Source organism: Coturnix japonica, chromosome 10 (genome assembly GCF_001577835.2).
Source record: "Coturnix japonica isolate 7356 chromosome 10, Coturnix japonica 2.1, whole genome shotgun sequence".
NCBI classification, from domain to species: domain Eukaryota; kingdom Metazoa; phylum Chordata; class Aves; order Galliformes; family Phasianidae; genus Coturnix; species Coturnix japonica.
This window is the reverse complement of record NC_029525.1, coordinates 742,270-766,956: the sequence shown is the minus strand read 5'-3', so window position 1 is coordinate 766,956 and position 24,687 is coordinate 742,270. Positions and strand designations below refer to the sequence as shown.

Below are 24,687 nucleotides of genomic sequence, written 5' to 3'. Positions count from 1 at the left end.
TGCTCCCCATCCCCAGAGGTGACGAGGACACGGGTGGGCCCTGGGTAAGGCTGGAGCTCCATCATGGCGCCGGTCCGTTCCAAGCCGAGCCGAACGCTCGCTGTGTGCTGGCTCCCCGTGAGGCCGCCAGGTGTTCCCGCACTCCCGGCTGACGAGCACAGCTGCGCCTCGCCACAGGGACCGGGACAACGGCCCGAGGGGGCGCGAGGCGGCGCCGCGCGCATGCGCGCCGGGCCATAAAAGGCCGCGGTGCTGCGGGGCGCTGCCTGCAGCCGCTCCGACCGCGCTCCCGCCCGGCAGCGCTCATGGCCTTCCCGCCGGTGAGCGAGCAGCGAGCATGCGCGGTAACGGGGAGGAGGGGAGCGGGGGGGAGAGAGAGCACCGCCGTCACGTGACTCCGCACGTGGGCGGTGGGGTGAGCGCCGGGCGGGAGCGGGGAGCTGAGGAGATTGGGCGGGAAAGGCGGCGCTGAGGAGAGCGTCGGGGGCGGCCCCGAGGGTGGGGGGGGGGATCGCTGTGATTGCCCACGGGTAATGGGGAACTTGAGCCTAAAACAGGACGGTGAAGTGACCTGAGGCTTACAGGGGTTTTAAAGCGGGCTGATAGTCGCTGCCCTGCTCGCCACTGATGCTCCTTCTCTCTTTCCAGAAGGAAGACAGAGGGAGGAGCGTAAAGGACTGCTGGGACAGCCCAGATGCCCCTGCCCTTTCCACTTGCAGCAATGCAGATATATTCCGCAGGATAAATGCCATGCTGGACAACTCTTTGGACTTCAGTGGTGTCTGCACCACTCCTATGACTAAAAGCAAGCGCGATGCCTTGCCAGGTGACGTAGCTGTGGCAGTGGTGTGGCAGGCCCTACTCCTGCAGCCTGGGGGCAGCGGGAGCACTCTGCTTTCCACTTGATTTGCTTTAGAACACGAGGCTGTGTGCCAAAATGAGCAGTGTTGGGCTCAGAGTTACTTTAGTGTAACTAAAGGATGTGCTCTTGTCCCTTTAGAGTTGGGGAGGTCTGCTAGAAAATGTACCTGCCCACAGCCTGGTGTTGCTGGTGCAGCAGTGCTTGTGTCAAGGCTTTGGGTCCTGGCCAGAGCACTGATGGACCCCATAAGTCAGAGGCAGGAAGAGCAATCTCTATTACTGGCCATTATTGGAAGCAAACAGGTTCTCTAGACCTGTCTCAAATCAAAATGGGAAGTAAAGGGAAAAACCTCATCAACTGGTAACCTTGTAAACTGGCAGGATCCACTTGCAGCTGCTCTTGGTGGCAGGTTTTCTTAACTCTCCAGGTGCAGGAAGTTGCAAACTGGTGTCTAACGGATATGGTGGCTGCTTATGTAGTGCAGTTTTGTTCTGAACTAGCACAGTGACTGCTACCAGGTAACTTCCAGCGCAGCTTAATCTCCTGAGTATTTAAAGGGTTTAGCCCTGTGCACCAGGGGCTGATCTGGCCATGTGATCTGCGCTGTCATTGCAGAAATGCCAGAGGGAGTGTGGATTGTTCCCTTCTAGGTAGAGATCTATACCCGACGTGGCTGGTGGAACAGCTCTGGAGATGCATTGTCAGCTTCTGAGAGGTTGCGTAGCGAATATTAACTCATTCTGGTCAGTGTTATGGTTATTAATGCTTTTGTAGAGGCTGCTGTTGAACTGTTAGACTCAGAGTAGCTGTCAGTATTGCATGTAGTCTTGATGTGCTGGAAGGGCAAGGGAGTAATAAACCCATGATGCTGCTGGGATGTGGTGCCTCTGTTGGGAACTGCATAAAGTTTCTTGGGAGAGATGTGCTTCAGCAGGGGAAATCCTTGCACTTCAAATCTATTTGTAGTCCTCAAGCTTCTCAGTTGTTTCCTCAGGTCAAACTGAATTTATCCTGGATTGGATGTGTGTTTAAGCAATGCCATTCAGCAGTAAGAGGATTATACGCAGTGGAGGAGGGACTGCAGGAGTTCGTGGCCTTTTGCTAACATGGGGTCAAGGTGTGCTGGTCAGAATGACATCAGACTGAGTAATATACGGCAAAAGCCTCATTCATGCTTTTGTTTCTGACGCATTTGGAAAGTTACTAGGCAGAGCTATATGGCAAAGGGACTGCTGTAAGAGACTTACTTGGGCATACCCAATGTTAAAGATCACCTTGCAGTTGTTGATATTCCTTGGTGAACTTAAATGCTTTGTCAATATGATTGGAGTTGTGAGGCCCTGACTGCTGTGTGGTTTTTATGTTAGACCTCCTTATGGGTGCTTGCTCCTAGAACTTCCCAGACATAAGGCTCAGGTCAGGCTGGTGCTGTAGGGCACAGTGTGGTAGTGCAACTGTAGAACTTGTCTGGTGGCTTTGGAGACAGGATTGTTTCCAAATAGCTGCTTCTCTCCAGAGAACCAGCCTTGAAAGGCAGAGCTTCCTCACTGTGGTGGCATGCGTGCTCAGCCCAGTCTGGGTAAGGAGATGAGCAAAGCCAGTCTTTAACTAGCTTTTGTCGTATGGCTTTTTCAGATGAAGTCGTTTGCCAGTCTTGAAAGCCAGGCGTTGCTGGGTGGAAGGTGCCGCTGCAAGTTTTGGTTAAGAAAGCTAAAACAGCTTTGGAAATTGCCAGTCTGTTCTGTAGGCACCGTGTCCGGCTTAATTAAGTAGAACAGAGAGTAAAGCTCCTTCTCTTTAGCCTTTGTTTGCTCACCTGGCTAAACTGACCGGAGTTTCATCTCAAGCAAGCAGGCTTAAGATGGCTAACAAGTACTCTAAATATAGCCATTATTTTGTTGTAAATCAACCACCCATTGTGCAGGGTGGGAGTGCCTTGAGGTGCCAAATTGTGTGTAAAGCTGATGGTGCGGCCCATCAGCCCGTAATGATTCCAAGTATCTGCTTTACCTAAGAAAAACTAAAGGACAAATGCAAACTAAATCTGCTTCCTGCCCACTCTCAATTGCAGTTAGCTAATGGCATCTCTTATTGAGCCACCCACAAAGTACTCCATGGTACAACAATGTGAGTGCCTGTGTTCTTCACAGCCTTGCAGCCACCAGCATATGTGCCAGGAGCACTGGATGTGAGGGGACAAAATGCTGTGAATGTGCTGTGAATGGTCATCTGCACGTGGCCCTGCTTAGGTTAAATGAGGTGTCAGCTGCACCCAGGCTGCACTGAGGGCTGTTCTGCTTTCCCAAGTAAATTCTGTATGCCTGGTATGTGAGGCTGGGATAACTAAATTTGGTACCTATGCACCCTTGAAAGAGGCGATGTCCGCTGCCTTTGACACGTGCTGAAGATGCAGTGGGCTTCCTGTGGGTCTCCTGACCTGCTGTGCTGGTGAGGTGCGCAGTCAGGTTTTGATGCAGTAGTCCTACAGCAGTCCCTTGCTTGGTGAGGTAAGTGAAGCAGCAGCTCGGTTGCAGCCTGTGTAGCTTCCTGAATTGTTGGTTGCATCTGCTCAGGTGCTTGTGGTAACCAAAATAAGGCAGATGCCTTTAAAGAGATGGTTCCTGTGGCACCAGATTTCTCTACTTAGCATCTTCCCTGTAATCTGGAAGACTCTTAGTTGTGCAACTAGTAGGTTTATGCCTAAGAAGAGCTTTCCTAAGCCCCCAGTGATCCTTGGTTGTACCTGAGAAGTCCCACTGGCTCATCCTCTAAAGGCTTTTGCTGAAGATTTATTTTAGTCTTGTGTGCAAATCATATTTGAGAAGCTTAATTTTCACAGGTGCAACTCCTAGCCTTTGGAACTAGAGGGATAAAAGATGGGAAAGGCAAAAGGGTGCCTCTGCTGTGACCCATTTGGCTTAGAAATGCTCACTTTGTCTTCTGCTTTGCTGGACTGGATTTAAAAGGTCAACCTTGAGCAGTGCTGTTGTGCACCAAGATGTCTTGGAGTGTCAGTGAGCCTTTCTTTCTGCTTTGCAGCCTGGTTGTGTATATATGCCCTACTCTTGAGAGCCTTGTTTGTGGAAGTCTTAGCAGTGTTCTGCTACAAAGGAGTGGGAGGGTGGGAGACCTCCATGTGGCTGCAGCCTGTGTTTAATGCAGGTGGGCTTAATCACTCTACTTCCAGCTCTTCCTCACACTACAAGCTCAGTGCCTTGTTCTCTCCATGCAGGTTTAGGTTGTAATTTCCTAAGTACTCTTATGTTTCAAATGCCTGGCTGGTGCAGCCACACTACATACCAGACTGAGGAAAGGAGCCAGGCTACAGCTAACTCCTGGTGGTGTGGCTTTAACTACATGGGCTCCCTAGCCCAGCTGGGGAACTGTTAATCTGGTTTGAGTGGGGAGTGGAGGGAATGGGGGCAGGTGGCTGCAGCCTGTGTAAGCCAGCTGGTGGGGTTGAACCTAAGGGCTGACCTGTGCTGAGATGCAGCTTGTTAGGAGGTCTTGTGCTAAGGACCTCAGAATGCGGCTGAAACAAAACCCAGCTGGCTTGGGCACAAGCCCAGTGCAGCAATGCAGCTCCCTCTGCCAGCGTGGTTGGGTTCCAGCGGTAGCTCCAGGAGAAGTCCAGGTTGCAACATTTGGGCTTGGAAAAGGCTGCAGCAAAGCATTGGGTTGCAAAGTGAAACTAATATTTGGTAGGAACGTACTTGCAACTAACTTGAGGTTGTGATTGTTTGGACTGAATTTCTGTAGGAAATTAATCCCATCTGCCCCATGTCCTGCTTGCCAGAAGATTGTGTGATCAGGGCTGTTCTTGAAGGTGGTAGAGAACCTGGTGATGAGATCCTGCTGCCCACAGGGAAGGTGGTTTGCCCTTGCCAGGGCTGTGGGCTTGAGCAGAGCACTTGTGCATTGCCATAATCACAGCAATGCTGCATATTCATATGGGCGAGTTGTGGTTGCTGTGGGAACTGAGTTGTCTGAGCAATGTGCTTTTGTCCTCTTCTCCCTACAGCTGGGTTGCTAATGCTTTTAGGGCTTGTCCAAAAGGAAAAACTTTACTGGAGGAAGAAATGCAGGAAACACCCAGTTGAAGATGCTGTGTGATACTGTCAGAAAAATACTCTGTGCTGTTACAGGTGCTTGGTTGAAATGTGACCAAGTTGGTGCTGCAGCTTGCACTGGTAATTTTAAGGGAGCAGGAGAATGTGTGGATGCTATCCCAGTCAGGTCCTGTACTGTTCTGCCCTGTCACATCCTGACCATGGAGCATGGGCTCCTGAAACCACCATAGGATGAAAGTGAGGGCCTCACCTTCATGCCAGCTGAATGGAAGAGGACTCTGGGGTGTCTGGGATGGCATGTGAAGGGATAATGTGATGGGCTGGAGCTGCGAGTGGTGCATGCAGGGTGCACATATGATGGCACGGTGGGAGGGAAGGGGGCAGGGGGAGGAGGAGACAGCTGCCACAGCCGAGGAGCCAGCTTATAAATACCCTCTGACTCAGATATTTGGAGCATCGTGTGGTTTCATCAGCCCCCAGATCCTACACGAAGCTAGAATTTGCAGGCTATGAACCTGCTGTTTCCTTAGGCTGTTGGCACAGGCTTAAACCGAGGCAGGAGCCTGCTGTCTCCAGTACTGTGGGCTTGTGCAGGGAGGGGAGGGATGGGGGAGACCAGCGGGTGGAAGGGAAATAGGCCGCGGAAAATCCCGATGGGAAATGGGATCGGTGTGCAGCACTCACACGGACTGGAGCGGGATAACATGCTCAGTAGTTTGGGGGGCTGGGGGTGTGTGAAGGTTATCCTTGTTACTCAGTGGTAAACAATGCAGAGTCAGGGTGACAGAGTGGCTGAGCCGAACAGATGATGCTAGCAGAATTGTGAAGCTTTGCGTTGGGCTCTGAATTGGAGCCAGCAGCTGGAGGCTGTCCAGGACTAAAGTGTTTTTTGGGTTTTGTGGGTGGAAGGGAGGCGGGGACGGGAGAGCTGGGTAGCACTCAAACTAACTGTCTGCTTTGTCGTTGCTGGGGGGATTGCTGTCTGCTGTGCTGTGGAGCTCTGCTTTGTGCTGCTTGGCTTACCAGAGCTGTGTCCCTTCCCTCCTCCTGCTTGCTGCCTTCTTTTTCGGGGGAATCCATCCTTTCTTCTTACCTCTATCTTGTAAGAGCTGATGCGGTTCTGTTGCATGGCTGAGTGACGTCACTGTCAGCACAGTAAGCATCAGCAGCCTGGTCACATGCTGACCCAGTCAGTAATGCAGGCGGGATAGGAAGGTGGAGGGGCTGAGGGGGTGGGGGGGGCTAGATCCTGGACATATGGTGGCCCTTCCTTTTGGGGTGCGACTGCTGGCTGTGGTGGCAGCAGCTTCAGAGCAGCACAAGACCTGCCGTGGGGCTTAATGCTTTGGAAAACTCCTTTTGAAAGAAAAAAGCAGCCCTGAACTCTCCAGCTTCTGTTTGTTCTCCATCTGAGCAGACTTCCAGGACTCTGACGAAGCAGCGGCGAGCAGGATGCTTTTCCCCACATCCACGCAAGAGTCTTCCCGCGGCCTCCCTGACACCAATGACCTGTGCCTTGGCCTGCAGTCCCTCAGCCTTACGGGGTGGGACAGACCTTGGAGCACCCAGGACTCTGATGCTGCTGCACAAACTAGCCCGCAATCCGGTGAGTCTGCTGATTCGTGCTGCAACAGTTGTTGGATTAATTTGTTTTGGGTTTTTTTTGCCCTTTTTAAGCTAATGCTGAGTGTAATAGAGTGCTGGTAGCTACTGGTGGGGGTTTATCAGCCTCTACCGCTTGTGTAATGTGGTGAGGGCAGGGTTGAGTTGGGAAGCTGTGCCACAGCCCCTTTTGCTCTGCTGTCTGTTAGCTGCATGCAGAAGTGCCTGGGCTGGCAGAGGAATAATGCAACAGAGCAGGAACGTTCTCCCTGGGTGGGTTGGGGGTGTGGTGCCTTGGAGCTGAGCATGCCAGCTGTGAGCAGAGATCAACTTTGCAGCCAGCAGAAATCCCTGGTGATTGGCAGGATGTGTGCTTGCAGAGGGACACCCTTGCCACAACAGCACCTGGCTCTGTGTTCGGGGCCAAGCTGCCTGCAGCATTTGGAGAGACACTTTCTTGCTTCTGCTAAATGACTGCTCTGAGGAGACGCAGCAGAATGGCTTCTTGTTTTTAACTCCTGTGGCCCTGCGCAAACCTGTGTGATCAGCTGCTTGTGAGATAGCAGCCTTGCTGTTGCCTTGCCCTTCCCTCAGTCCTACCCAGTCTGCTCTCAGTTCTGGTGGGGCAGGGAGCTGCTTGGAGTACCTAGCACCATGCGGGAGTCAGAACTCTTGCTGAAGCACCAGTCCTCTGTAAAGCTGCGTGTGTGCAGGAGGAGGAAGGGGTGTTACATGCATGACATCTCCCTGGATTTGGGGATCTGGCTGTGATAGAGAGGCATTAATTTATTTTCCAGCCCCATAGGGTTGTAAGAGCAGCTCTGCAAGCACTGCTGTGCTCTTTCAAGTATCAGTCCGTGGAAAGATCTAGTGCTTTGGCAGAGTTTGTACAAGTTCAGTCTGGTTGCTACAGAAACTCATCCCTTTATAGCAGCGTGCTGTTGCTTTGTTAAAAGGGCAGTGCATTTCTGCACAGATTGGGGTGACACAGGAGGCTCCAGGCATGAAGTTGCTGCTGTTAGGAATGTAGATACCTCCCGGGCCTACCCACATCCAGTTTCTGTAATGCAGGGAATGCAAGCTGAAGTGTGAGCCCTGGCACAGGTGCTCAGGTTTGTTACAGTCATGCTGCAGCAGCTCTAGTCTTGCTCTGCTGTAGCACATGGTCCTCAGGGTTTCCCCTAGTGAGCAAGGGAATACCATGCTCTTGCTACGTGTCCTTCAGTCATTGCCTGCTGAAAAATCATGGGATGATGGGGATATAAAGAGCTCTTTGCATAGCCTGTCCTAAGGCACCTGCACTGATAACTTCAATTTCCACCATTTGTTATTTCTGGTATTTCCTTGGAACTGGAGGTGGGGGTGGCTGGGGTGTAAACCAGCTCAAATGCAACTGTGCTCCTTACCCCAGAGAGTCTCAGGCTGTATGACAAAAGCTGTCATGTTCCTGAGATGGCATTTGCCCCTCTCCATCCCTCCTTGCCTTCAGGATGTGCAGTGGTAAGGCCAGAAGTGCTTGTTGTCATGCTTGTGTGTTAATTTCCTTCTTCAAGAAGTGTAGAGAAGTGTAGTGCTGGTATCTGTGCATGGCTGCATGTAGCTTAAGCCTGCCCACACCTCCCACGTCTGCAGAGCCAGAGCTTCTGCTCTCTGAATGCCCTGGAGTAGCAACACAGATCGCCTTGGGAGGCTGTGTAGCTTGGGAGCCTCCTGAGGAAGGCTGCAGAGCTCCTCTCTGAGCGGTGAGGGAGTGTTCCTGTATCTGAATGCTGTACAAGTCCCAGCAGCTGATGTTTACAGCATCCCGGCTGTGCCATGGCTGGAAGAGGGAGGACGTAAGCAGGGTGCTGCCATGTCTGGGTGCTCCTGATGCCTGGACTTGCAGCCTGGGCTTCTCCAGTGGTGTGTCCTGCAGGCAAGTGTGTCAACAGTGGACTGTGTCTAGGGGCTGGGTGAGGATGGTGTTGCTGTGCTACTGGCAGCCGACCATTGGAAGGTTCCAGCAGTGACTCAGCTGCACAGACCCACGGGGAGGTGGTTAGAAGAGTGGAAGTGTGTTGTTTTTTTTTTGTTGGTTTTTTTTTTTAAATGTAAAAACCTAACAATCAGGCTAAAAATACTGCTAATGTGATCCCCTGCAGTGCCTGTACTTGAGTACTGATGAGCTGGTACCTTCTCTGCTGTGAGTGCAGAGCTCTGAGCCAAAGGGAAGGACCTACTGGCTGCAGACTTTCTGGGTCACCTTGTGCACCTTGAGCAGTGCCATGTTGCAGGACTGGGTGCTGTGATGAGGTATAGTGAGGGTGGTTTGTATGCTCCTGTCCCACTTGCCAAAGGGATGCTGAAATGCCTGTGTGCAGACCAGGCTGTTTGCAGTGTGCCTTTCTTCTGGGTGCAGTGCCGTAATGCGCTGTGGATATGTCCTTAGCCCTTGAGAGCATGCCAGCTGCACTGCCAGGCCCTGAAGCTGGTGTCTGAGAGAGCCTCTCTGGGAGGCAGCAGCTGCTGCAGGCTGGAGCTGTTTGCATCTATTGGCTGTAGGAGTGAACTGCTGTCTCATAGCAGAGAAGGCACATCAAGCCCACTGCTGCCACTAGGTCTGTCAGGCTAGAGGTACTTCATTCAGCCACAGACAGCTGCACTGTGGCCTAGGGAGGGGCTTTAGCAGGAAACTGACCTCAAGTGCTTCCAGTTCTGGAATCCCAGCTGCATTTCTAGAGGCAAGGTTTCCCCTTCTTTCAGGTATCTCACATCAGGCAACAGCTTGCATCAAGTTCTGTCTTTATGGCAGCCAGTGAGGTGGGACAGCTCTTGGTGGTGATATCCTTTATTTTCCCTGTTCCTACAGGAGTGCAAGCAGTGCAGTGTTATTCCAGCTTGCCCCAAGAACTGAGCAAATCCACATATGGATTTCTTGTCTCCCTGGACAGCTTGGGCTGGCTTGCCTGGTCTGTCCTGCATAGGGTTAGCTTCAACTTATGTGGAACAGGCAGTCTTACCTACTGGGAAAGTATTTTAGAAGCAGTCTGTTAAAGTGGGTCTTAGCAGTTAGCAGGTGCACTGGAGGAGTTTTCTGTGCTGTTCCCCTGAGCGTGCTCTGGGTCTCTGTCCTGTGTTGCATCTGGTTACTGGCTGACAGATTCTGGCCCAGATGCGGGTGGTGCTTGGGGTCATTTCTAGCCTTCTGCTTTGTTCACATCATTGTAAACAGAAGGAGCTTGTTCCTTTAGCCTCCCTTAACAGATCACCAGCCTCTAGGACTGCACTGTAGGCTGCTACCAGTGCTTTGGGGAATTGCTGGTGATGGCTTTGCCTACTGAAGGCCTGAACACCCTCTTTGGGTAAGGATGGCCTGAACAGATAAGCAGTTCCTAAATATCACCGAATTCCTAAGCATCACCCTGGTAGAACAGCAAATTCTACCTTATCTTGAATCTGCTCTGGAAGCTGCAGCTCCAGCTGCATAGATACCCTTTACTGCCATCTCATCCTGCAAGGTTACAGCTCTAGTGCTGGGAAATGAGCAGAGGTAGTTCTCAGTTCTTAATTTTCCTGCTTCCTGGAGTGCAGCAACTTTCTTCTTCAGCAAACGTGAATGTACCAGTTATCTGTGGCTGCTTGAAATCTGGGCTGGAGCTGCAGGCAAGCTGTTGTGCATTGCCTGGATGAGAGTTAAAGCCTCTGTGTGGAGTCTGCCAGGTAAAACCCCATCTCCTGAAGGAGGATGTCTCTTGAAAGATGAGAGCTGTTGCACAGGTGGAAACACAGCATTTCCATGGACTCCTGGCCTAATGTCTTGTGAACAGTGAGGGGGACTTGTGAGCTGCTCCCTGAGGACAGGACTGGCTGCTTTCAAACTGTTCTTAGCATACCATGTACATGGCAGCAGGTAACTGAGAAGTCCTGTTCTCCAGATCTGGTTAGCTTTGGCAGCAGGAAGCACCTTGCTTTCTGTGGTGTAGTACTAACTGTAGCTGTGGCACAGACCAGGGTTGAGATTGGAGACTTGCAGTACCCTGCACTTGGCCTTAGTGAACTTCATTAGGTTTTTGTGGGCCCGCTTCTCCAGCATGTCCAGGTCCTTCTGCATGGCTTCCCTTCCCTCCGATGGATCAGCTGCACTGCTCAGCTTAGTATCATCTGCAGACTTGTGGAGTGCAAACTTTATATTTGGAGATTAATTACAATTAAATGTGGTAATGGAAGATATCTTGTGCTCAAAGCTGGGAGCTGGCTTGGCTTGTGTGGTCTCCTGTTTGGCTGTTGCATTTGTGCAGTACCTACACAATGCCCTTACAGGAAATTTTTTGCATACCCTCATAGCTTCAGTAGGGCTTTTTGGAGAACACACTCAGTGAGGATGTTAATGTGCACTTGTCGTGAGGGTATTTCAGCAACTTCATGGGCTGATTTCCCAGCTGTGCTGTGGAATAGAAAGCACAGCGCACTTGACAAATACAGGCTGTTCATGTAGAAGCAGTTTTTTATCTTTAGCAGAATAACGTATGTATCAAAGAAGCACAAGTATCAAAACGTTGAGTTTGCAATTGGTTTCTAGCAGAAGTTGCTCTTAATCTAGTTCTTAGAGCTTCCATTTGAGCAGCTTTTCCCAAACAGGTTTATTTTCTACTTGTGCTGATGCTGTAAAAGAGAAGATGCAAGTGGGTGACCAACTTAAACAGAAACCTAACCAGCATCTCTTCTTAGATCCAGCAAGAATGGGAGTTGATCAGGGTAGCTCTTGTCTTGCGCTGGAGGCAGCATGCAGGAGTAGGGGTGCACCAATAGGAGTCCCTTTCCTTCTGGAGAGAAGGATGTCATTTTGCGTTCCTCAGAGCATCCCAAGGGGTTGTTGCTGCTGCCTGGCCATTGGAGGTAGCAGAAGAGTGCGAGGTTAATAGTCATCCCCAAAATTGTACAAAATAAGGCAGGTAAGTCTTCTTCCAACCTGCGTGCCACTGGATGTCTGAGCAGTGGGAGGGATGCCTGCTGGGCAGAGAAGCTGTGAGAGACTTGGTCTGCTGCCACCTTTGGGTCAAGTTTGTGAATGACTTTTGTTGCTGCTGAGGCACTGGGGACACAGGTGAACCAGCAGGGCAGTCTCTGGCAGTTTGTGGCAGCTGAAATCCCTCTGAGCAGACTTTTTGTGCTGTTGCTGTAAGAGGGGGTAGCAGGTGTTGGGGGGTAGGTTGGGTTGGAGGGGACTTCACTTCTGGAAGTTCTCATCCATACTGCAGCTGCCCAGAGCGGAGAGAAAACTACTGAAGCATGGCTGCTCTGACCCTGCCTGGCCATGGGCTTGAGACAAATCACCAGTGTCTCACTGAGCTGGAGCTGGCTTGGAAATATCCACCGGCTCCCAAAAAGCGCAGAGCTGTGACAACATGGGACTCAGTAAACAGGATGGGGACAGTGCCCTCCTGCTGGATGGGGTCCCTCCAGCCAGTGCCCTGTCTTTGTGCCTGGTGTCTGCCTCTTGGAGCTCCTCTGTTGCATTGTTCCCTTATATGCTGGCAAAACCGCTGAATCACAGGTGATGGCTGTGCTGCTGCCAGCTCAGGCTTGTGATTGGGACCGCAGACTGTCTTTAGTTGCTCTTCCTTTGCTGCAGCCTGCTGCCTCACCCAGACATCCTCTGAAGAACTTTTCTGAAGCCTGGTATCCCGATTGACTTGACACCCCCACAAACTGTGATGCAGCTGAGCAATGAAAATGAGTCAGCTTCAGCCTTGATATCACAGAAGCTAACACATGCTGCAGAATTTGCACCCTGGGTGCTGCAGCAGATAATTGAGAGGAGTTTAGTTCTTAAATATAGAAGTGTTTGTTCTTGTGGCTTGCAGATCTGAGGCTTGTTGTGTGGAATTTGACCTGAATATGTTGGCTTTTAAATTTCTCCAGGATTGATACATGTTAGACCTTGCTGTATTTCAGTGTTCTGATCTCTTTAAAGACGAAGTTGTGGCAGCCTACTTAATGAGTTTTGCCTGCATACTTGTAAAATCCTGGGTTGTATTTAGCTGTCCTTACTGATTTTAGATCTACCCTAGGCATCTGTTTTCCCCTCCCAGAAATATCATACTAAATTCCCTGCGTGAAGGAGCTGTCAAGTATGTTGTCAGCCAGGTCCTGCTTGCTCAGAGCAGGAGGAGGGTCTGTGCTCACAAACATTAATAAGCAAAAGGCGACAAGCCTCTGTTCCTGCTGCTGTTGTTTCCATTTCTCAGGGCATGCTGGGGAAGTGACTTAGCACGTTGGTGCCAGAACCAAGAATAGACCTCAGGTGTCCTGACTCTAATTCTGTGGTTCAGCTGTGGGATCATGCTGCTTTTTTTTTTTTCTATTCCCCTGCCTCATTTGTTGCAAACCAGAAATAGCTGCCTGAATATCCTCAGTTCTTCTTTGTCCCAAATGAAGAATCTGTCAGAGCAGAGGTTCCTCTTCTATAGTTCAGAAACAAAAAGGGCTGTGTGAAAGTTACTATTTACATGTTGTTTGCTACGGGCAGATGATGCTTGCAGATCTGGATGTTGCTTTCCTTAGATGTTGGCATTTGGTATGAGGTGACTGAGGCTTCTGTTGTGATGTTACAGTCCTGCTTAAGGTGAATCTTCCCAGCATGGCAGTGATTTTTCTCAATCACTATTGGGAGCATAGTGAAATGAAGAGGGTTTGAGCCAGTCCTCAGGAGGTATCCATGCTCAGATTGGTGGTGCTGGGTCTGGCTTTGGTGAGGTCTGAACGTGTAAGGCTGCAAAATCCCCTTCAGCCTCCATGTCCTGTGGCTGCTGTGCTTAGGAAGAAGGGTTTTTTTTTGTTGTTGTTAGTGTTTGTCTGCTGCAGATTTTGCCCATTTCTTTTTTTCAGTGGCCACAGGTGTTCTGGCTCCCCCAGGCAGTGTGATGCTCAGTGTATACAGGCAAGTGCTAAAACTTGGCTTTGGGTTAGTCTGCAGTGTGGATTGCTCCATCCCTGTGGTGAGCAGCCTAGCATGGTGGAAGGGGGAGAACTGGCTTTGGCAGCCTGCTTGGCTGCATCACTGCTGTGACTACAGAGGCGTTAGCTGTAGCTGTAGGAGGTGGTTAAGGTGCCCGTTTGCCTTTCAGACATGCAAATGTTTCTCATACCATGAAGCTGCCTGGTGTCTGTGGGAGGTGCTGCTTTTTGGCTGACTAAAACATTCAGCCTTTTCCCACCCCACCAGGGTAGAGTCTGGTTGGGCAGTAGAAACTGCGGACGAGCTGTTTTTCTGGAACTGCAGCAGGGTATTGTTTGGGACATCAGCCCTTTTTTCCCCTCTACAGGCTTATTTGACAAATGACAAAGAAACTGCACTGTGTTCAGTCCCCAGGGCCTTGATCACACTGCTTCCCTCCTCTGCCACTGTGCCTCAAATGCGTGTATGGCACTGGGCACAGCAGATGTCAGTAAGTAGAAGGTAGAAGCGTGGTGGCTCTGAAAGCCACCGCCTCTGCCCTGCTTGTCCTGATATGTGTTCCTCTTCATTTCTTTACCCCTGCACCCACAAGGAGGTAAGGACAGTGGGGCAGGCTTTCTCTAACCTTGCTGGTGCCGTCAGCCTGCAAAAGCAGCCATCTGAAGGGCTCAGTGTTGCTGACCTGCTCATGCAAGCTCTGGTCCCTTCTGAATAGGCCGTCTCCAGCTCTGCGTGAGCTTTCAAAGGCTGCAATATGTATTTAGAGCGTGACTTCAAAAAGTGGGTGCCTGTGCTTATCTAGTGCTTGGTGCCAAAAGCAGCATCATGTACACATCAAGAAATGTCTGGCACCTGCATGCTTGTAATGCAGAGATCCAGGGCCTGGCATACTGCTGGGCTTAGCAGGAGTGTCTTGTGGGTGCCCAGAGTTACATGTGCGTGTTTGGGGGGGAGCTGAGAACAGTGTTTCTGTTGGGAAGATCTTGAGCAAAAGGACACAGAAGTGTGATGTGTGTTCTTGCACTGAGCAGAGCTCATTTTCTAGAGGACTTGTCTGGAACTGATACACCATGCAGCAGAGGTGCTGCTGTGATTGCAGCTGTGCTGAATGTGCTTGTTCTGTTGTGTGGTCTCTTGCAGCCTGAAGCGGAGACAGGTGTCATCAGTGGGAACACAGCTCAACAGTGGCAGAACTTTCTACTGCCAGGATTAGGAATTCAGTTACCAGTGCTTATCTTAAGGTCTTACTCAAGACAGTGGAGTGTTTTTTGTTACCAGCATAGTGGTAATGTGTTTTTTATTTATCCAGAGTCCTTCCCTAAGCTGCTAGCAGTAGTAAGCCTGGCTATGCAGGGCTCATCTTTACATCTGCTTCTTGTGAAATATATTTGGTCAAAACTACCAGGAAGGTCTAATCCTTAAGTGGCTGTAAATCATTGTACTCAGGGAAGAAAGCCATATTTCCTTAATGCCAAGTGCATTACATTGCAAACCTAGCTGGAGCGTGGAAGAATAAAAAGCGAGATGGGCTGTGTTGGGTATTGGATGTCTTGCTGTTGGGGTGCCTTTCCCAGGGTGTATGCCACCAACTGTGGTCTGCTCTGGTGGAGCAGGATAAGTTCATGGCAGCTCAGTGGCTGGTGTGCAGAGTTAAGGGGTTAAATGGAGTTTACAGGACAGAATTAGCTGGAAGAAGCTGAGCTTGTGGCTGTATGCTCCTGCTGTGAAACATGTGGCTTGGGCATCTTGGGTGTGATGGATTCAAGATGTTTGTGTCTTGGAGCCCCAAGATGGTGTAGGAGTGAAGAGGGCACATAGCACCAGTGCTGCTATGATGGCATTTGTGAGGAGAAGCTCCAGCAAGGAACAGGACTAGATCCTCATTCTCTAGAGAGCGACCTGAGCACCTGCTGTATGGAGTAGTGCCACACTGGTGTCAAGACTGCTTTTAAATCTGTCAGTGTCTGGCTGACGTGCTCAGAGATGGAGCACGCTGGCTCCGAATTCAGTCATTAGAGCTGCAGCAGTGAGTCAAAAGTCAGAGCAGAGTTTCTATTAAAAGCTATTGGTTTTTCTGTCCACTGCAAAGGAGAGTTGGCATGTGCCTCTCTTGCAGCTCTGAGCAGAGGACTGAAAAGTTCCAGAAGGTTTCTGTGACCCGCTGTGCTCCATACGCTGTTGCTGCTGTCAAAGGGAATCATGTTGACCCTCAGATTGAAATTTCCAGCATAAGTGTGAAAAATACTTAGTTGCTTGCAATTTGCTGCTCAGACTAAGTGGACTGGGGAGGGGGAAATATTGTCTGTCTGCATTTCCACTTCAGGATCTCCAGGGATGCCCTTGATACCAGAAGTTGCTGATGCATCTTGCTTATGCACTAAAGATGGTTCAAGTCTCCTCTTCTGCAGGAAGGCAGGAGGGACAAGGCAACGTCCCAGAAAGAACGGTGTTTTTATTGAGTGGCCCAGATCATCTGAGTGCAGGGAGCTGCCTGCATTTGGGTACTCTGGGGCAGTGGAGATGTGCGGAAGGAAGCAAGGTCTGGCCTCCAGTGCCAGTGTTTCCTGGGCTATCTGCAGAGGCTGGCTCCAGGGAGTGCAACGTTGATTGCTTGACAGATGCAGAGGAACAAGCAGTGAGCCTGGCTTGCAGCTCTGCCTCCTCATGTCCCTGAGGGCTGCTGTGTTCTTCCAAACCCTTGGACCATCTGGGGTCTTGTGGGGTCTCTCAGAAGCTCGGCATGCAGAGCTGTTAGGAAGCTTCTGGAATAAATAAAATCCATCTGTATTAACAGCAGGATGCCAGTGCTTTCAGAACCAGAGATTACTTGTTGCCAACTTGGTGGTAGGTGCTGCAATTCAGCTGCCCTGTGCTTTTCAGATGCCTGAGCACTTGACCCCTTAAAAGGCCAATAGTCCTGCTGCTCTCGGACACTCCTGCTGGTCTTATTGTTTTCCTAGCTGCAGTGACATCCCAGCAGTCCTGGGAGAAAATTCATCAGCAGTGGCTTTAGCAAGTCAGTGTGGGGCAGTGTGGATGAAGGTGAAACCCCTGAGCTCCTGAGAACAATTCAGGGCGGTTCTGCTTTGCCCTTGACCCCTTGCTGCTGCAACCTGGTTGAGGTGCTGCTCCTGTGACTTCAGAGGTAGTGCTGTGACTAGGAGTGGAGTTTCAGGGCTGTGTTGCCTGCTAGGAGGAGGGCATCAGTGCTGGAGTGCTTGCCAGCCATGAGGCTTGGGCCGTGGGATCAGCTGCTTTGCTGACTCCTGTAGTGTTTAGTGACTAATCAGATTTTTGAGCCTGCTTAACAAATTCAGCTGTCTCCTTTGAACAATATGCTGGCTGTATTTTTAAATGCAATCACGTGGCTTTGGAGAAGTCGGCGAACCAGCGTAGCGCAGCTTGCCTGGGCTGGGAGATGCTCTGCCCAGCTCTGTGCTGTGACAAGGAGGGAGCAGCCTCCTCCCGGCTGTAAGCTGCCTGCAGCAGCTCTCCCTCGGTTTGCTGCTTCTCCTCTTGAGTCCCGCTGCTTGTAAGTACTGCTGAGGCTTGCTGTGGCTGTGGTGTTGTACTGACTGTTGCTGGTTTGGGTGTGAGTTCTGCTGCAGGGGGGAGTTGAGCAGATACTCAGAAAGCTCCCTGTCTGGCGGTCTGTTTCCAAGTACCTTTTTGGCACAGTGCTTAGTCCAGCCCTGTGCTGTGGCTGAAGTGTGTGGAAGGGGAGGGGCTGGTGCCTCTGCTAGGGAAACTTTCAGAGGTAAAGCCCTACAAATGTGCAGGGGGCTGTGGGTCCAGCAGTGAGCTCCTGTGGATCAGTTCTGCCTTATTTTCTTGGGAACCAGCTTGTGCCAGGCTGGGTTTCCTGTTGATGTTTTGAGATTGCTTACTGCGTAGCATGGAAGTAGAGATGGCAGCTTCCAGCAGGTGTGGGGATTGGGCCTGGTGTGACCTCTCTCCCTGCTTTGGGCAGCTTTCTCTGACTCTGGGGCAGTGCTAGTACCTACTGATTGTAGTGTTCCTCAGTGTGATAGTGTTTTTTTGTTACTTACCTGTTCTGGGGACACTGTTAAATTGTTACTCATTCTGTACAAGAGCTCCTGAAAACCTGGGTTAAGACCTGAGATCAGGTAGTTAGGAGGCTATCAAGTGGATCCCAAATTTTCTTCCCTGAAAACTGAAAGCTTCGGGGCAGGCTGCCTTGTTTTGCAGCCTCTGAATAATTAAAACCATTTCTGAATGCTTTGCTCTTTTTGTTGAGTTTGGGGACATGCTCAGCTTGCTGAGACTTGCTCCTCTTGAATAGAGCTGGCTGGGGCCGTGGCCTCCATGGGATGCATGTGGCCAAGTACAGGCTGCCTTCCCTCTCATGCTGGTCTGCAGAGCAGGGAGCTGAGTGCCCCTGGATGTTCCAGCACTCAGCTTGCTTCATAACAAGGCATTTTCTTTTTCCTCCTCAGCAGAAGGGAAGATCTACTGTGTGGGGAAGCAGTCTGTTGCATACTTGTCTATTGGCTCTTGTACACAAGTCTGACTTCAAAAACATGGGCTGTTTCTCTCTTGCAGTTCTCAACATGCTGAGTAGCCCTCTGGGGAGTGTCCTGGGGAAGCCCCCACTGGGTTTCCTGCCCCTCGACCCCATTGGCTCAGACATATCAGAAAAGTTTCCTGTGCCGGCACTAAGGAATTCCCGCCTGGATTCCCGCTCCATTCTGGACTCTCGTTCCAGCAGCCCTTCTGACTCAGACACCAGCGGGTTCAGCTCGGGCTCTGACCACCTCTCGGACTTGATTGTAAGTTTGGGCCCTACATTTGCTCTCTGCAGCCTGGTTCTCTGCTTTGTGGCACCTCTCCACGCTTCTGGAGAGTGCAGGTGTGCAGGGCTAGTGTCAGTGGGTACAGCTGCCTCCAGCCTGGGCTCCTCTTGAGCTCCTTTCTGTGCCATTTATTGTCCTTCTGTTTTGTCTGTACCCCTCTGTAGGCCCACTTTTTCTAGAGTAAAATGGGTCTAGCCTGCTCAGGCTCCCTGAAGTGCAGCTAAATTTGGAAGCCAGCAAGCAAGGCGAGCATCTATCTCGCTGACCCAGTCTGTGCTTGTGTCCTGCTTGGAAGACTGGTTCTTATGTGGGTTTTCTCTTGCAGTCAAGCCTTCGCATCTCCCCACCTCTGCCCTTCCTGCCCCTTAGTGGGGTGTCAAGAGACCCCCTCAAGATGGGAGTGGGATCACGGATGGAACAAGATCAAGCTGCCTTGGCTACAGTCACTTCCCCCCCAGCCAGTGCATCAAAAAGATGGCCTGGAGCTTCTGCGTGGCCTTCCTGGGATCTCCTGGACACTCCAGAAGATCCCTTCAGTATTGAAAGAGAAGCCAGGCTGCACAGGCAAGCAGCAGGTAATTAAAATAGTGGGTCTTAGCTGGCTTCAGTAACTGTGTTTACTTAGAGTCTTATGGGGGAGTGGGAAGTGTGTGCTCCTGTTCTGAGCTCTGCTTGTGTTTGTCCAAGCTGTGAATGAAGCAACCTGCACCTGGAGTGGGCAGCTGCCCCCAAGAAACTACAAGAACCCTGTCTACTCCTGCAAAGTGTTCCTAGGGGGAGTCCCATGGGACATCACAGAAGGTGAGCAGCCTGCATCCAGGTGCTCCTGCCTTGGCTGGGCACCAGGTGGGCTTTTTATTCTCCATGGGGTGCTGTTGCCAGCCCCTGTAGCTCATGGTGGGAGGCAGGGAGCTGGAGCAATATGGGGGTGTAGGTGTTTGTAAAGACACTGACTTCTTTCCTCCCATATGCAGTTGGACTGATCAACACCTTCCGTGCATTTGGCTCACTGAGTGTGCAGTGGCCTGGTAAGGATGGCAAACACCCACGCTGCCCTCCCAAAGGTAATATGCCTAAAGGTAATAGCGACACGGTAGGGTTACTTTTTTCCCATGCTATGTTACAGCACAGATGCTGGGATGGTATGGCTGCATGCTGGTGACTGGATGGTACTGAGCACCCTAGGGTAAACGTCTCACTCTCACCTGAGTCAGCACTGGGGCTGCAGAGCACTGTCACCTCTGGCCTGTCCCTAGCAGGGATGGGTTGAAGCACTGGGGTGCGAAACACCTGTTGATGCTTCTAGAGACTAGTATGGGTCCATTCTGCTCTGGTTGTGGCTGCTATTCTCTGCCAGTGCAAGCACCCAAGACACACACACCCTTGGCATGAAGTGTGTGGTGAATGCAAAAGTTCGCAGAAAGCGGTGGGTACCAGTGAGGTGAGCAACCTCTGGGCTAAATCCTGAAGTTGTTGGGTTGATATGTAAGCCGTAATGAGCTTCAGCATGACAAACATGGTGACTGGTATATAGGCTGGCAGTGTCTAATGGCCTTGCTTGATCACCAGAGTGATGTGAGATATTGAGTGCTGGCACTGACAGTGATGTAGAGCTCTGCTTTGAAGTTTCTGGGCTCAGACATCTGATGTGCAAAGCCAAACCTACTCTCCTGCAGCCTGTGCTGTGGCCAGGCCCATTGTGGCCCCTTGTCACATCTAGATGTGGCTGTGTAAAGAGGCTGTGACATAGATGACCCTGAGTACAGGTATCTTCTGATGGAGAGGTAGGCTTTTCTCCAGCTCTGAATGTCAATAGTAGATCTTGCCTGTAGTACTTGAGCAGGAGCCTCCTGCAAGAAGGGATTGGGCAGAGCAACAGAGATGCAGTGCAGATGCTGAAAGTACTGGCAGTTATTCTGAAGGAATCTGAAAACTGAGGTGATCCTTTGTCCTTTACCGCAGTCCTAATGCTGTTTTTCTACCTTTAACCTCCACAGGGTACGTTTACCTGGTGTTTGAATCAGAGAAGTCTGTGCGTGCTCTGCTGCAGGCATGCTCACAGGACCTGCTGAGCCCCGATGGGCTCAGTGAGTACTATTTCAAGATGTCCAGCCGCAGAATGCGCTGCAAAGAGGTGAGCAGGCACACCATTTCTGCATACGCTCATTCTGCAGAGATACTTATTGTGCTCTAGTCCTTACTAAACTCTGCCTGCTTCCAGAAGGGATGAGTTTGGTGCTTACTGCAGGCAGACACTGCAGGTGCTGCCCTGTGCGGGAGCGAGGCCTTAAATGTAGATCAGGTACTACTTACAAGTTTGTAGAGTTAAAGAATCAAGATTCAGCTCACCTAGACAGGTACAAACTAATTGCACTCCAGACAGCTTTCCTGTTGTCTGGCTATTGGCACACTTCTGTGCCTGGTGATTTAGCTCTGGCAGAAGCTGCTCCTCTTCAGAGCCCTGTATCAGCTGTCTAGCAGATGGAAGCTCCTGTTGGAGTTGGCAGTGGGTGGTTTTGTCAATCCCTTTCAACAATAAGCTTCTGAGCTAGGAATGTAAGGTAAAATTGGTCATGCATGGGTTGTTCCCTGGCTGCCAGTCCCAGTGGACTGACCTGTGTTTTGGATTCCACTTTGAAAGCAGAGCAGGGTGGTGTGTGTTCTCCTTGCTCCAGAACTGCTGTGACTTGGATGTGGACACTGAACAACTTTAATTAAAGAGGCATTTGCAAACTGGGGGTGAAGTCTTGAGGGCCTGGGCTGGTTCCTGCTGGCTTACTGACCTGCTTGCACACCATTTCAGGTGCAGGTGATCCCGTGGGTGCTGGCAGACAGTAACTTTGTGCGCAGCCCCTCCCAGCGGCTGGATCCCAGCAAAACTGTGTTTGTGGGGGCTCTGCATGGGATGCTGAATGCAGAGGCCCTGGCAGCTGTCATGTGTGACCTGTTTGGAGGGGTGATCTATGCTGGCATTGACACGGACAAGCACAAGTACCCCATTGGTGAGTGCTCACTCCACTGTGGTACACTTGAAGATGCCTAGGCTGCAAACAGTGCCTGCTGCTTGATCCCATAGTGAGTTCTGGGGAGCAAGCAGCTAGCAGGACAGGCAGCCATCCCTGGGAGTGGATGTCCCACAAGGATGTAGGGATGCAAGTCGAGCCTTGGGTGTGCTGACGGAGCCTGGCAACTGGAAGGTCCTGGGTTGTTCTGCAGCAGCTTGGGGTTTTTGACACCTTCAGTCACTGCTGAAGGGCTTTCTGCCCTGGTTCAGTGCTGTGCACAGCCAGTCAGTCAGCTGCCAATGATCCTGACATGCTGTTTGGCACTGTCCTTACACAGCTTTCAGACTTCTGGTCAAGGTTTGTGTCCAAGGCCTGGGTTTAGGATATGTTTGTGGTACTAGATGTTGAAGTGGCTTTTGGGGGGTAGTCCTGAGAAGTGGGGAATGGAGGTAGACTGTAAGCTTGTTGTTCCCATAAGACTGTATGAAGTCTCGAATCCTTGCCCAGCAACAAGCTGTTCTGTGCTGGCAGCATTAGGGCCTAGAGCACAACCTTGAAGCCTCCTTGTGCTGAGCTCAGGTCATTCCCTCCAGTGAGAGAGATCTGGCTCTGAACAGCAGATTTCTGCTTCAGCTTTGTGGAGTTAGAGCTGTAGCAGTGTGAGCTGAGCTCAGTAAATGAACTGTGCTTTCACTTGGTTTAAGGGTGGCTGAAGTCTCAGCACAGGAGACACTGCTCCAGACTCCCCTGACGGTCTCTGCATTGGCAGAAGGCTCATGAAGGCAGCAACATGCCTCCTGCTGAGTGCTCTCAGGCAGAGTCAGGTTGTATGATGAATCAGTGCCTGACTATGGTCATGAGGAGTTGCAGAAGGGGGGCCGCAAGCCCTTGGAGTTAGAAGAGAGCCACTGCCCTGGGTGTATGTGACCTTGGAGAGAAGAATCCCCTGAGCCCAGCTGTGATTCTTAAGTGCAGCTTAATGCCCAGAGCAGCCCCTGGCATCCACCCAGCACTGCAGGACTGGCTGGGGGGCCTGGACAAAGCATAAACGTATTCTGAGCAATGCCTTCAGCTCCAGCTGCCAGCATACAGGAGCATTGTGTCAGTCAGAGCTTCTGTTAAGCTAACAAAGATAACTTGTAGGTAAGCATGGGTTGGTTTTTCTGCAGCATAATAAAACTTGGCTGGGAACAAGTGGTGCAGGAGCACTGCTGGCTGCCAGCAAGGATGCAAAATGCAGGACTCTGGGATGAGTGGGAGGCTTAAAATAAAAACTGCTGAGCTGTCTCAGCACCAGCTTATTTCAGGAGCACTGCCACATCCTAACCAGCCACTGAGTGTGCTTCCTGCCCCTGGGCACTGCCTTGGACTAACACTTGTGCTCTGGCTTCTCCCAGGGTCTGGCCGCGTCACCTTCAACAACCAGCGCAGCTACCTGAAGGCAGTGACTGCTGCGTTTGTAGAAATCAAAACCACCAAGTTCACTAAAAAGGTGAGAGGAGTGGGGTGGATGGAGAGCTGAGCATGTAGGGGATGGGTGCTGCTGCTGGGGCACCCTGAGCAGCACGGCCCTGTGTCCCTCTGAAGCTGCTCCAGGTGGTCCTGCTGGGTCTGCGTTGTCTCTTATTTTGTGCTGACTGCCTGGTTTCTGGTGCAGGTTCAGATCGACCCGTACCTGGAGGACTCCATGTGCCAAGTGTGCAGCAGTCAGCCTGGCCCTTTCTTCTGCAGGGACCAGGTAATGTTTCCTCCTGGCAGTGCTGTGTGGATGAGCAGGCTCTGCTTTTCACAACTGGGGTGCCTGGGGTCGTGTGTTGTCCTTGCCAAGTGCTGCTTGGAGGATGGGGTGCGGTGCTGAAGCAGGAGCCCCAGGCTGCACACAGCCTTTGGAGGTCTCTGCTGGTTGTGGGAGCAGGGAGGGGGGGGTTGGCTGTCAGCCCATCCTGACTGGCATTGTTTCCCCCCTGCTTTCCCTGCAGATCTGCTTCAAGTACTTCTGCCGCTCCTGCTGGCACTGGCAGCACTCCATGGAGGTCCTGCGTCACCACCGCCCGCTGATGCGCAACCAGAAGAACGGGGACTCCAGCTAAAGTGGCAGTCGGGGTGCGGGCGTGGGGGAAAGTCCTTTTGTTAACCTGCCAAGCGGAGAGCGCACGAGCGTGCCTGCTGGTGCCAGACCCAGGCTGGGAACGCGCTTCCTGAGGACTAATGGGATAATCTTACATTCACGTTTGCACTTGCTGGTCTTTTTGTTTCTGCACTAATGCACAGTGAGTTTTGTCGGGTTTTGTTTGGGGTTTTTTTTGGGGGGGGGAGGAGTGTCCCCTCGCTCAAGTGATTCTGCAGTTCCCAGACTTTGGTTCCTAGTTTGACGAGAAGCAAAAAGGGCCGCGTTGTTGAGAAGGTGTTGATGCAGATGCCTTCACTTAGGATTTTTATTTATTAAAGGCGCTTTTTTACATTCCTTGCAATACTGATGGTAATAATGCAGGTCTCATTGGCTCCATTTTTTTGCAGTTGCCATACAGTGCCTTTCCATTCATTTAACCCCCATCTGAACGGCATAAACTGAATGTTCAGCTGGCGTTTTTTACTGTAACAACAAAAGGAGACTTTGCTCTTCATTTAAACCAAATCATATTTCATATTTTACGCTCAAGGGTTTTTACCAGTTCCTTTTTACACTCTTAAAACAGTTTTTAAGTCGTTTGAAACGAGAGATTTTTTTCTTTCCTGGCAGCTTTTAACATTATTGCAATTAGTGTCTGGGGGCTGCTGGCGGGATGTTGTAAATCGGGGCGTTTGCAACAGAAACAGGACAGGATTTCTGGATACGAGACTGGACCGGATAAATGATCTCTGAGCTGCTGTATATAGTTTTAAATAGTTTGTTGCACTTAAGGGGGGTTGATAGAGGTTTTTAATCACAAAGTCACAGGACTTACTTTCCTTTTGTAACTAGCTAAAAAAGGGCTGCGTTTTGGCGGATGAATGGAGGTTCGTAGGAGCCCTTTCTCTTAGAGGGGACAAGTACTCTTCCTTTTGTTTCAGAAGCGTATGAAGGAATGGTGCAGTCAACCGAAATGCTGCTGGGATTCGAGAATAGTTTTTTTTTTGTGTTCTTTTTACTTTCCCCTCTATCAGAAGCTGTGTGCCAAAGAACCAGTGTCATAATTTCCTCCCTCTCCTGCTGAGCTGATGTTGCATTGTTGCATATCCCAGCTGCTCTTTGTGGGGTTGTCGTGAAGCTGTGTGTGAAGTCTCTACCTCATTGTAGTATATGCAGGCAAGACTGCACTTTCCTACAGATGCGTGGAGTAAGCTGTGGTGTAGTTTTTGGCACATAATAAACACGTTGCAGCAAAAAAGCCCTCTGTGCTCTCTTCTTTCTGCCCAC

General features: G+C 50.9%; 1 protein-coding gene across 7 annotated transcripts; it reads left to right on the top strand.

Moving 5' to 3' along the window:
* The first annotated feature begins 219 nt into the window (after window positions 1–219).
* Window positions 220–24,658, top strand: CPEB1 (cytoplasmic polyadenylation element binding protein 1). Of its 7 annotated transcripts, none has more exons than XM_015872739.2 (12): window positions 220–320; window positions 649–826; window positions 6,350–6,538; window positions 18,035–18,261; window positions 18,611–18,860; window positions 18,973–19,086; window positions 19,260–19,349; window positions 20,283–20,419; window positions 21,089–21,287; window positions 22,688–22,782; window positions 22,948–23,028; window positions 23,270–24,658. In XM_015872739.2, exons 1-12 carry the CDS (start codon window positions 306–308, stop codon window positions 23,378–23,380), a joined length of 1,686 nt encoding a protein of 561 aa, XP_015728225.1. In that variant the 5' UTR covers window positions 220–305; the 3' UTR covers window positions 23,381–24,658. The 7 variants fall into 7 exon arrangements, with proteins under 7 accessions (XP_015728225.1, XP_015728222.1, XP_015728226.1 ...); XM_015872736.2 differs by having other exon boundaries at window positions 19,260–19,364; XM_015872740.2 differs by lacking the exon at window positions 220–320 and having other exon boundaries at window positions 508–826; window positions 19,260–19,313.
* Window positions 24,659–24,687: the final 29 nt, after the last annotated feature.